We start from the raw sequence: 13,248 nt of genomic DNA, 5'->3' as shown, positions 1-13,248 counted from the left end.
TGTTGCTTCAAACTGAAGCCAATTTAAATTCTCCAGTCTGACAAGGGACCAAATATTCTGACCATTCAGATGGTCTGATTTGTTGCTACACATCTGTCTTGTTTTATTCAAAGTGGACAAAGAAAACTAACGACCATGTAGAACCATATTAAAATCAAGGCTCAGCTCTTTTTAGAAGCACAGGCCCAAACGAAAAGCAAACAATGCTCTAGGCCTTAGGAAAGGGTCCTGTCCAGAGAGTAGAGATCCGTACCTGGGGGTCCATCCTGAGGAAGGTATGAGGGCCTCTGCTGCTCAAAGTCGATCTTTTAAAGGTTTTGCTATGATAAAAATGGTAGTAGTTTTCCAGGTTTCCAATCTGCAAAACAAGAAGCGGGACACTATCAGTTAATACAGTCTTACAAACAGCTTCAAAAATCCTCTATCCCACAAAAATCTTCCCTTTCTCTTAGAGACTCATTCTGCTCCCAAAGGAAACATACCCTCCGTTATGCCTTCCCACTCATCTCTCTGGCGTATATTTGGTGTTTACAAACATGACGGTGGATTTAGACAATCCTTTTGGGATAAACAACACAGGGTCGTGTTTCCAGTGAAGCAAATCTTGTATTAAGTGCCTATCATTTAAAATGTGTACTATCTTGGCCAAGTTTGGTAGACAAGAATCCATGTTCATTTAGGGCCAAGCATCCCTGAAGTAGCTAAGTTAGTGTCAAGTCAGGCTTATACCAAAATATTCATTTATAAACAAACTCCATCTTCTCCACCCCACGGGTAAACTGAAAGATCTAAGAATGAACATTCGCTCCCAAGCAAAACAAGGGAGCCAAAGAAAACACGCACGTCCATCTGCTTGGGGATTGTGAAAAGGTCAGATGAGAACATCCAAACCCCCAGGGTGTCCCAATTTTCTGCCAGGGGTGGTTTGTCGAGACAGATTTCAGCTTGAGGGCTGGACAGAACCAAGAGAAGCAATGGATGTGGCCTTCGGGACAGGCAGGCTCTCATGCCTCAGTGACCCTTGAGTATCAGGACATTGTTCTCAGAAGACCTGCTTTTTGTTCTTTCACTGGTTGTTGAAACTAGCTTGGTGGTCACCATCCTTGAAAGCAGAGCTTCTTAAAAGAGGCTGGACTGAACATTACACAGACTTTCAAGTTGCCCTTCTCAGCCTAAACCATCCTAGCTTCTTTTCCAGCTTCTGATCAAAGGGAGAATTTAAGACAATTTGTCCTCTAGGACGGCACATGTGTGGTGATTACGATATGAACCTGGTTCAAAACCTTCCCTCTCCCTTCACCACCACTAGCCATGTGATCTGGGGCAAGGACATTCGCCCCCTGTGAATCTCGATTCCTTATGTGTAAAACGGGGACAAAACTACTTAGCCACTGGAGTTCAGTACAACTAAAGTCTGAGCAATGCCCAACAACCTTTGGCTACACCCGCCTCACTCAAGCCATTTTTTCTGCTGTGACCTAACCCCATGAGGCTTGACCGGCCCAGGCAGAGACCTGGGGGGATGTGGATGCTCAGAGTGGCCATTTCCACATATTTCCACAAGATGAGAGCCCTCCAGCCCTCGTTTCCAGCAATCCCAGCTGCCTGGCTGTCTCCTGTTCTTAAGTGTCAGGAGATTCCCATTTAAAAATCCTCCTTTTTCAGGGCACCTGGGTGGCTCAGTTGAGCATCTGACCTTGGCTTGGGTCATGATCTCACGGTTTGTGAGTGTCAGACCTGCATTGGGATCACTGCTGTCCGTGCAGAGACCGCTTCAGATCCTCTGTCCCTCGTTCTCTGCCCCTTGCCTGCTTGCGTGTGAGCGCTCTCTCTCTCAAAAATGAACATTTTTTAAAATTAAATAAAAAATAAAAAATATATAAATCCTCGTTTTTCACTTAAACTTGCTCCTGAGTGCTCTGAGTTGTAAGCGACAGCTTACAACTATGGAACACTGAATACTATTATAGTCGTGAGGATTAAATAGGTATCATGGGTGTTCAACAAACACTGGTCGGGATTCTCTGTCTGGCTCCTCCCCACGGCTCCTCCATTCCCCTCGCTAGGACCAGGATGCTTTAGATTTTGGCCCAATCTGGGCCCACATTCCAACTCGATCCCTTCCTGCCGGGTGACCTGGGCTTCAGGCCCTCTCTGAGTCTTAGTTTCCTTGTGAAAATAGTAACTACTGCCTTGCAGGGTTGCTCTAAGACTTAAATTACACGAATATAGGAAGATCTAGCAGAGTGCCCAGCAGGTAGTAAGTGCTCAATAAATGGTTTTCTGCAATTAAGATTCTCAGTTCATGTTCTACCACGAGACACCCCTTCTGCCATCATAAACCTCGTTATTTCGGCCCCATTTTGCACAAAAGCACTTTTATTTCTCCTACAGATGAGTCACCTTGCTCACTTCTTCAACAGAGTTAATTGCTAGATATGTCAAGCCTCCTCCTAACGCATGCCAGAGCTGTGATTTAGAGCCAGAAGCAATAATGGAGTCTTAACTTACAGCAGTATTTAATCAGCATGTTTGCTTCTAAGCTGCCACCATCCCTGGGAGATGTTTCACAACTCCTGGCCTTTTAACTCTGGGCATTCAAGTCAATTCCCATCCAGGGACATGGAGAAACTAAGAGGTGAATCAAATTTGCTGGCAAAGGGGTGGATTACTCGCAGAGCTGCTGACCTTAAGCAAACCCGTGTCAGGGCAGCCCTGGAGGCCATTCAGGGCAGCACCTGGCCTCAGGGCAGCCAAGCCAGGCCAGAGGTAGCCAACCCCACCGCCATCCAGCTCCCTGCCTTTGAGCCACCATGATCATCCTTAGCAATGGCGTCCAGGGTCTGAGCTAATGAGGGCTGCTCTCCTCGAGCAATCCATGGGAGGAACAGATGCTTCCCAGTGCTGACCTGGCAAACCGGCCCCAGTGGCAGTGGTGACCAGTGCCACATCTGTCTGGAAGTGTATGTCCAGCCCAGCATGGGGACTGGGGGGTTCGGGAAGGACCACTCCCAATGTAGAGGAGAAGGGGACACCAGCCAAGGCTGTCCTCCTGCCCCTACAAGGTTAGCTGCAGAATAAGCTGGAATGTGTTTCAGAAAAACCAGTGAGGGGGTCAGATCACTGGCTGTTCATAAATCTGACAGCAGCTGCAAGGGTCCCTGAAATTCTGAACACTTCTCTCCACCTTCTGGGTCCTTATGGAGAGTTGGCATGAGTGGATGGGCAGCAGCCACATTCCTTCCTCATGGCCAAAGATTTGAGGCCAGATAGTGTGATTCGGGGCAGCACAGGACAGAAAGGGTGGCACAGGACAGAAAGTACTGGAATTACTGTAAGGGTAAGACAAGGAGAGGATGGGGCACCTGGGTGGCTCAGTCAGTTAAGCATCTGACTCTTGATTTCAGCTCAGGTCGTGATCACACAGTTCATGGGTTTGAGCCCCATATCAGGCTCTGCACTGCAAACAGTGCAGAGCCTGTTTGGGATTCTCTGCCTCCCTTTCTCTCTCTCTCTCTCTCTCTGCTCCTCCCCCACTCATTCTCTCCCTCCCTCTCTCTCTCTCTTTCTCTCTGTAGAAAATAAGCATTTAAAAATAAATAAATAAATAAATAAATAAATAAATACTCATTAATTCAGAGTAGGCATCAGAAAACTATGGTCCATGGGCCAAATCTGGTCTATCTCCTGTTTAGCTTATTTTTTTGTGTGTGGTAAAATATACATAGTATAACATTTGCCAGGTTATACCATAGTATAACATTTACCATTTACCAGTGTGCAGTTCAGCAGCACTGAGTACATTCACAACGTTGTGTGGCCAACAACACCCTCTGTCTCCAGAACTTTTCTCTCTCCCCAAACTGCACCCATTTCGTGAACTCCCATTCCCCACTCCCCGCCAAACCCTGGCAAACCCCATGCTACTTCCTGTCTCTGTGAGTTTGATGGCTTTAGATATCTCATATGAGTAGAATCACTTGCCCTTTTGTGACTGGCTTATTTCCCTAAACATGGTGTTCTCAAGGTCCATCCATGTCGTGACATTTGTCAACACTTTCTTCCTTTTAAAGGCTGAATAATATTCCCTTGTATTTGTATACCACATTCTGTTTTCCATCCATCCATTCATGGACACACAGATTTTCACTTCCTCCCTTTGGCTATTGTGAATAATGTTGCTATGAGCATGTGTATGCAAATACCTGTTCATGAACCTGCTTTCAATGCTTTGGGGCATATATACACCTCGTGTTTTTATCAATAAAGCTTTATTGGAGCACAGCCACACCCATTCATTGACCTACTGCCCATGGCCACTTTCATATTACAATGACAGAATTGTGTGCTACTGAGACCCTCTGGCTCAGGAGCCCAAAACATTTCACATGTGGCCTTTACAGAAAATGTTTGCCAACCTGTGATTTATGGCATTTGCTGCTGAGCATACTTTGGGAGACCAGCAAAGTCTCTGATGATGAACATGGCTTCTCCAAAAGTTGGGGACCACCAGTCCACATGCTGAGGGGCTCTGCTTAGAAACATAGGTGCAGCTGCTGTCCCAGCATCTATGGCGTCTCACGTGGCCATTGAGCTGCCCTTTCTCCAGGAGCCCTCTTTGTCAGATGCCCCAGGAGGTCACTCACATCTGTCTGACTCACACTATCCTGCCCTCTGCCATGGCCCTCCCCTGGCATCAGGCATGGGTCAGGAATATGAGGTTTTCATCATGGCCAAAAGGTCAGAAAGGATCAAGGAGGGGGCAGGAGATGGGTGCACCTGGCTGCTCATGGAATACAGCCCAGCGAAAGTCATCTCGACTTGGCTGATGCAGCATTTATGATTTAGGAGCTATTTCCTACTTCCTTCTCCTCCCCCACCCCATCTAAATATTCCTCTGGTTCTCACCTTGCCTGCCACGGCAGTGTCGACCCCAGTTAATGCCCCTCCCAGCTTAGGGAGCTGCTTTTTAAGATCTCCAGGTGCCTACATGAGCTAAGAGGACAGGATGGCTGGGAAGCCTCCATTCTCTAGCAGCATCATTGGGGACATGGCCACTGGCCTGGTTAAACGTAAGGGACATGTCATGTGTCCCTGTCACGTGGTCCTGACCTACAGAGAAGGGAAAGAACCTTGGGAATGGTCCCATTTTATAAATGGGAAACCGCCCAGGGAGTTATCCCCAGTTGTTACCCTCAGGGTTTCCCAATTCCTGAACCAACAATCCCTCCCACCCCACCTGGCCACAGATGAATAGGTGACAACATCTGACACCAAATGACACAGAGACACACAAATTAGGGCTTAGGATTATTGCAACACTTTTGGTACATCTTCAGGGTCAAATTGACAAGAGCTGGAACCATAAGGATAAATAGAAAAACTGGGGTGGCATAGACTTGAATTCAAGGTGATCTTGAATTCACTTTCCTAAGTGAGGAAATATCCTTATTTTGATATGATTTCTGCACTGATATTAAGTAGCTGCTCCTCCCAGCTTGGCAGTCTGGGCCATCCTGTGCTGCTGTCCCTCAGCCACGGCCTGGGACAGTGTTTACACCAGGCCTCACTGTCCTCTGGGAGTCACCACTCACGTGCTCTGTGTACCGCTTATCAAGCCAGTATCGAAGCAGCCTGCCTTTATAAACATGGGGTGAGTGGCTTCCACAGAATATCGCTGTTTGAAGGTGCTGGCAGTCTCCTCTTCCTTCTCCTCCTTGACAATGAAAGAGAAATTCTTCCCCCAGCATCCTAGGCTGTCTGCCTGTCCTGCTCAGCTCTGAGCCCTTCCAGAACCTCAATTTGCTCTCCATCAATGAATCTGATCTCTGGTGTGCAGGGTGTTTTGTTTGTTTGTTTGTTTTTTTTAAGTCACAACATAAAATTTCAGTGCCTTTTCTCTTTCCTGTCCATGGTATTTTCACAATGCATTAATTAGAGCCAGTCTGTTAGTAACCCCCTCCAAGAATGTGAACAATCTTCTGAATATGTAACACTCAGGTCTCTTTACTCAACACTGATGTGTAATTATACACATTAGTTGATAAAATTGGTAACATCATTAAAACATCATTAAAAACCCTGCTAAACGTTCTCGGCCAGAGCATTGGAAGAAATGGGATCAAAGAATCCACAGTGAAGACAGTTGAAGCATGGTTTCTCTTTAATGGGGTACTCTATTTTAACAAATCTAGATGGGGCGCCTGGGTGGCTCAGTCGGTTAAGCGTCTGACTTCGGCTCAGGTCATGATCTCACGGTTTGTGAGTTTGAGCCCCGGGTCTGGCTCTGTGCTGACAGTGCAGAGCCTGCTTCAGATCCTCTGTCCCCCTGTCTCTCTGTCCACCCCCCAAATAACTAAACATTAAAATAAATAGGTAAATAAATAAATAAAAAGTCTAGATAATGTCTGCACATGGTACAAAATATACATAGTGCAAAAGCACACAGAGTTCGCAGGGAATGGCAATTCTCTGTCCTTCCCATCTCGCAGCCACTGAGGGTCCCCAACATTTACTGGGTGCTCCTGGCTCATGTCAAGAGCAGCTGGCACTTGCTGAGCACATGCCATGCCTCAGGCAGTAGGAGAGCAGTTTTAGATGCCTTCACTTGTTTGACTGTCATGACGTCCTTATGCTATCCTCACCCTGAAGTTGGGGAAACTGAGGCACGGAGTGGTGAAGTAACTACTTCAAGACCATATCTTGAGTGAGTAGCACAGTGAGGACGTGACCTCGGAGTTCCCATTCATAACCATCATGCCTTCTGCCTCTTGCCACATTCACAGCAATGGTTGCCATGGGGGGGTCCCAGTAATCTTGGTTCTCATCCTCAATAGCAGGTGTGTTCACACAGGGCCAAGTGGCTCAACAGGCGTCCACTCTCTTTCATTTCAAGCAGAAATCCTGAGAGACATATATTCCATGCACGTATCTATTCCATTACGTCCACATGTGAGTGTATGTGCCCATGTGTACACATGGATATGTGTGCTTATGCATATATATGCACGCATGTATATATGTATGCATTCAAACATGTGTGTATACATGCATGTTCACATGTATATGGATGTGCAGTGTGCAATATATGCGTACATGTATGTATATGGATGTTTGTGGGTATATATATGTATGTATTCAGATATGTGTATATATGTGTGTGCATGTATGAGTGTGAATGTATGTACACAGAGATGTGTGGGTGTGTGTATATACATGTATGTGCGTATTCAGATATGTTTGTATATGTATGTATACAGTTGCCTGGGGTGTTTATGCAAGATTCACAAATAAATGGCTCTGAAATGCAACCAGGAAAGTCTTTGATTTTCCCACAGCCCTGATATCCAACAGGACCTCCTGAGGCTGCTATTAATTGCTCTAATTCAGAACGTCTGGGTCTGAGGGCCACCAAGGCCACTACCTTGGTCAGAGTCACCTGATAGCATGAATGCTGGCTGTGAGCCAGGCCTACCCCCAGATGAAGGTTCCAGCTCCTGGGGTCCTGGCTGCTGCCACACACATGTATGCCAAAGCCTCTCCCCAGGAGATGGTGAGCTGTATCTAGGGACTGTGTCGAGTCCCTTTCCAGGAGGCTGCCCCTCCCTCGCTGGGCCTTCCAGGCTAGCTCCACACCAGCTCTTCTGGGAAGCCTCTCCCGCCCACCTGGATCCCAAGCACACCTGTGCTGTACAGGCTGAGTCTTGCGGGGGCAGGGTCACACCCTCACCATCTTGGTTTCCTTATTCCAGGCTGAGCATAGAGGGGAGCAGCCCCCAATGTGCACGTTCCAGATGACTCCCCACCACAACCAGAGCCACAGCCAGAGCCGCCATCTTGAGGTCAGCATCTTCTTGCCACCCTCACCTCCTTCCAGATCTGTTCCTCCTCTCGAGGAGTCCCTTGTCTTGGTGAATGGTGCCACACCTTCCACAGGTGTCCAGTGTCACCAAAGCCTCTGGAAGTGACCTGCTGAAAGTTTCTCAAGCCTGGCTGAACCCCATCACCCCCACATCAGTGTAGGTGGCCCCACTGCTCTACTAGGACCAAAGCAGGGCCCTGGCTGGCCTCTGACCCTCTTCTGCACCATTGTACTGCCATTCCCACCCCAGCCCTGTCTTCCCTTCCAGAACGAAGCCTTGGCCCCTCATGGGGCACATAAGAATCTCCACCACTAGGCCAGGCCACCTCTCTGGCCACAGGCCTGGCCCTGGTAGCATCACCTCTGTCCTCGGGTGCTGCTGTTGTGTGTCAACCCCTTCACACCAATAAGACTACCTCCCACTCCATTTTTAACCGTCACCTGAGCTATCACTGCCTCCAGGAAGCCCTCCTGGACCTTCCAGGATCAGGTCTGCCCACATGTGGCTATCACAACCCACCCTCCCTCCATCCTTCCACAGTAAGCTCTCAAAGGCAGGAAATGTCATCTGTAAATCCTCAGGCCCTGGCAGTGTCTGGTGCATGGCAGAAGCTCAAAACATATTTGGTGAAATGAACAGATTTCAAGTGATACTGGAAGGACACACACGTCTTCCCCTCTCTGCCTTACATATAGTTGTCCAGCGTGGCCCTGGGGCCAACCAAGACCCTGTGCCTCTCAGCCCAGTGACTGCTGTCTTGCCTTTCAGGTTCTCTCTAAGCCTCCCCTCTCATGACGGTGCTGAGGCTGTGGAGTCAGGCAACCATCTACCCGCTGTGTGGCCTGGGCTAGGCCCCATGCAGCTCCTCTGAGCTCTACTCCCACGGGTGCAGGCTGAGCGAGAGGCCATGCAGGACTCTGCACTTCCATCCAAGTGGCCTGGCACCCTTCATTCATGGCAAGCTAACTGGCCTTGGAGAGGAAGACTCTTGGGGACTACAGGTGGGATGAGTATAAACAGCTTGCAAAGCCAAACAAGGAAGGGGCAGAAGCCAAGTGTGGTGGGGGAGAGGCCTGGGCTGGGGATGTGGACAGGAAGAGCCTCTCTTGTCTCGTTTTGGTTTTTTGGGGTTTTTTTTTTCCTGTAAATTTGAGTATGTCCAGCTTTGAATCACCTCCCTGCTCATACAGGGCAGGTGTGAGGCCCAAGGGATCTGCGGGTGCTGGAGGCTGGGGTGCACCCTGCCTTCCTGAAGAAAAAGAAGATGATTTGTTGTTTTCTGCAGATCCCAAGGAATGGTGGAGAAGAGCCCCATCTAATATATTACGTTTGATTTGCAGCAAAGTCACTGAGGAGCATGCCAAATCCACCCCAGATGACACCGGATCGTTCCAAAGGTCCAGCCGCCCACTCAGCCCTCCAATGAACGTGACCTCAGATGCAGGTGCGGTTCCCTGAGCTCTCAAGTCAGCACGCTGGGTTGGGGGGCTGGGGGGTTGGCTAAATGCACGCTTTGGTCAGTGCACAAAAATGCCACTCCCACCTCCCCAGGCTCACACAGTTAAATCTGCCTCACGGGAACAGCTGATAAGCAGCCACGAAATGTCACGATCCAAGGTCTCAGAAATGAATGGGCTGTAGATGAGACATCTGACTTTGCAAAAAACTCTTACTTTATCACTCCCAAAGCCTGCCCTTGGCTGGAAACAGATGTTTCGAGCCCTGTCCGCTCGCAGCTGCAGCATGCCGGCTTCCGGACCTGCTGGTCTTCAGGGCTGGCCTCTTCTGAGGGCCTCTGGCTTCTGGGGAAGAGTCTATGTTTAAAAGTCACGGGCATCAGAGTTCAGTTATATAATAGTATTGATCCCAGTTGGTCTGCTTAATAAAAACATAACTAATTAGAGCCTATGAAAAAACCTACACACCAAATTAATTCTGTCTTGCTCTGGTGACTCCTACCTGAAGAAAGTTATAAATATAGACAGCCACTGAACCTATATTTAGCCAGAACTGAGTTACCTGGTATTTATAATTAAGGAAGTCCAAAGAGGGAGAATGGACATTTTGTTGTTATTTTTTAAAGCATTAAAAAAAGAAGAAAAAAACCTGCTTCCCATTTCGGTCACATATACACATAGCAACATTCTGTTACTGCAATAATTACAATTCTGACCCAAGTTAAGATTATTGCACAATTTCCTAGTCTCCTAAAATTACTTTCTTCAACACATATCCACCCAAAGCATGCCATTAAGCTGCTCAACTTCCTACAAATTCCTGAAAAATCATTAATTTTTACTTAGCAGCCTTCATTTTCTCTTCCCTGAAGTTGCCAAACCGAATGGCCTGGCCTCCTATGAGGATGTTTATATATTATATATTGCTTATATATATTATATTATATATCTGGCCTCAACATATACCTTTAACACTCACAAAGAGCCATCTGAAAAACTCTACAATCTTTACTTTGAAGGTCCTCTTTTTAAACCATTTACTGGTTAAAGATTTCTTTGCAGCCATCTAGAATTAGCCATTTTATCAGATTTCTAAACCCAGTGCTACTTTTGTATTTATTTTTGTTTCATTTTGATTGAAAAATACAAAAGTAAGACTCCTCCTCCTGAAAAAAATGCAGGTCCTAAAGCCATGTGGGGCACAGCACGGCTTCTGGTGTGTGGGGGAAGGGCACCAAGGGTACAAGGGGAGACCTGGGGCGGCCCTGAGCAGGTTGCAAGAGTGTCTGCCCTGGGAGGGAGCAGCCCAGCCTGGGTGTCAGAGCCCAAGGGGGTGAGGAGCTTGTCCATACCGTGAGACGTAGACAGAACATATGGCACCTTGGTTACCCACAGGGAGAATGATCAAATACAGTTAACACCCTGGGGTAGTGGGAGAGATTTCTCACTGTTAGACAAGAAAACTAGAAAGAACTCTGTGGTGCTGGGATTGGAATTGGACAGCCATGCGATTTTAGTTTTCCAGACAGACAGACAGATAGATAGATAGACAGACAAAGAGATAGGCAGACGCACCAGTGTGTGCACACGTGTCTCCCCTCACTGGACAGGCCTGTGAGAAGCAACACTCAAACAGTGGCAAACCCACCCAGAGCCCAGGTCTTGGCTTCTAAGTACCATTTTCTACTAAAAGGAACCAGGGATTTTGGAGAAATGGCTGATTCCAGAGTCAGGGCAGGGAAAGTGCAAGAGGAATCCGTAATACCACATTTGGGAAGAGAGCAAGAAATGACGCAAAGAACTCTAGAGACATATCACCAGCACACGGGAGCCAGACTTGAAAGGCACCTACAAGGCAAAACCGAGACCAGTTGAAAATCGAAATAAATAATCCCTCTTGGAGGTTCCAGTCCAAGAATGAACTAGGAAACCATGAGTCCATACAGATATACTTAAGAACAAATACTAAGTTGTATAGGAATCGGCTATTTTTACATAGTTTCAAAGCACCTCTCCACAAAATATTTACTAATTATAAAAGGGAAAAGAGAAACTTGACAGGCAGACAGAGCCTGTTAACAGAGTGATCAACAAGTGGGCCACCAGCAATAAGGCAAATTGAAACGTGGGCCATGGGGTCAGACGCAGCGAGAACACCGTGTCACCGCCTGAAGTGCAGAACCCAAATCATCGTGAGCAAACAAACAGCAGACAAACCCCCAATGAAGAGGGACCTTCCACAGAGTAATTGGCTTGACACTGGCAAGTGCCAAGGTCACGAAAGTCAAGAGAACAGTGAGGAACTATTCTAGACTCCAAGACAGTAAGGAATAGCGCTGTGCAAAGCCATATTGAAGCCAGAGGCAAAGGAAAAATCAGCAATGATGAACTTGCCTTTATTTAACTTTCTGATATTTTGCTCACTGTGGATTTTCTTAATTTCAAATTTTAAAACGTTGCATTAAAATGATATTTCTCTTGGTCACTAAGTTTTTTTTTCTGGCGTCCATCCCCTTATAGTTTAGTTGAAAGACTCCCATAGCTGTATGTAACACCTGACTCTGAACAGGATCCTTTCCTGTGAAGGCTATTGTTGGGAAGTTGGCAACAGTGTCGGAGGTATGATGGCCAGATGGTGGCAATGATCATCTGTAATCCTCTGGTTTCCAGGGTGCCACAGTTCTGTAGAATATGGTGCTGTTTGTTATGAAAGACACAGTAAAGGATGAGGGGTGATAAGGTCAGCTCAGCGATGTACTTTCAAATGGTTCAGAAAAAGTTGTATACTACAGTCCCAGCTATTTCTGAGACCTCATGATTGTTACCATATTTTTTAAAAAGAATATTATTTTTGAGAGAGAGGTGGGGGAGGGGCAGAAAGAAAGTGGGGGAGGGGCAGAGAGAGAGGGAGACACGGAATCTGAAGCAGGCTCCAGGCTCCGTGCTGTCAGCACAAAACCCGATATGGGGCTTGAACTCATTAACCGAGAGATCATGACCTGAGCCAAAGTCGGTCGCCTAACTGACAGAGCCACCCAGGTGTCCCTATAAAGAATATTTTAATTGCAATACAACAAGGTAACTAGAGTTCTCACTGCCTCCCTTTCCCAAATAAAGCCTAAAGACCTTCTAGTCTAGAATTGAGGTCAAAACCTGAATCACTTCAACAACCATCTCTTTGGTGAGTTGGTCCTTGGAACCAGGTCTTCCTCCCTCCCCTGAAACTCATCAGGCCCACAACTACTTTGTAAAAGAGACAGGAAGCCAATGAGGTTTATTTCAAGGGTAGATGACCACTGGGGTCGAGAGGCTGCTTGAGGCCTGGCCCCGTCCATCTATGGATCCGGGCCCTGATCCTCACCCCAGCCCCCAAGGCTGCCCCCCACCTCCCGCATGGTGACCTGATACTGCAGATAGGTTCATGCCACTTGTCCCTGTTTGGATCTAGTTGGGAGAAGTGCCCTCGCTGCCCGCCAGGCCCAGGCACGGACCCCATGATGGGGAGGAGGCAGGTAGGTGGAGACTCAGGGAACCTAGTTCTGCCAGATCTCCTGAACTCTTCCAGAGAAGTTGACACTTCAATTCTATAAGAGATCTCCCAAGTTTTTAACATTAGCAACTAATTTTAAAATGTTAACACCACTGGTGCAGCCTATGGACCACAGGGATTCCACGGCCCCTGCAACAAGGGGATCTAGACAATTTGGTTCAGATTTCCCTCACTCGAGGAGATACACTGTTCACTTGTCTCTGAGTATGCAAGACCTAAGTATGTGGCCTTATCCTTAGAAAGTCTCACCTGGAAAATTCACCAGGGAAGCTCTGGGCATGCCCAGATGTGCTCTTAGCAAAAAGCATCTCAGCTTGTGAATGGAGTAAAGCATGTCCGTGACCTTCAGCACCAATGGCTGTGCACAGCACACCTGGCA

General features: G+C 47.4%; 1 protein-coding gene across 1 annotated transcript in view; it reads right to left on the bottom strand.

The window, feature by feature from the left end:
• Positions 1-13,248, bottom strand: part of PCSK6 (proprotein convertase subtilisin/kexin type 6) — a gene marked incomplete at its 5' end in the record, with an annotated part of 191,548 nt that overhangs the window by 140,855 nt on the left and 37,445 nt on the right. The window contains one exon of the mRNA XM_049614154.1: positions 254-358. Within this exon, the coding sequence (XP_049470111.1) occupies positions 254-358 (105 nt within the window). The remainder of the gene's footprint in view (positions 1-253; positions 359-13,248) is intronic.

The sequence above is a fragment of the Panthera uncia genome (genome assembly GCF_023721935.1).
Source record: "Panthera uncia isolate 11264 chromosome B3 unlocalized genomic scaffold, Puncia_PCG_1.0 HiC_scaffold_1, whole genome shotgun sequence".
Classification (NCBI taxonomy): domain Eukaryota; kingdom Metazoa; phylum Chordata; class Mammalia; order Carnivora; family Felidae; genus Panthera; species Panthera uncia.
This window is presented reverse-complemented; position numbering and strand designations above follow the sequence as displayed.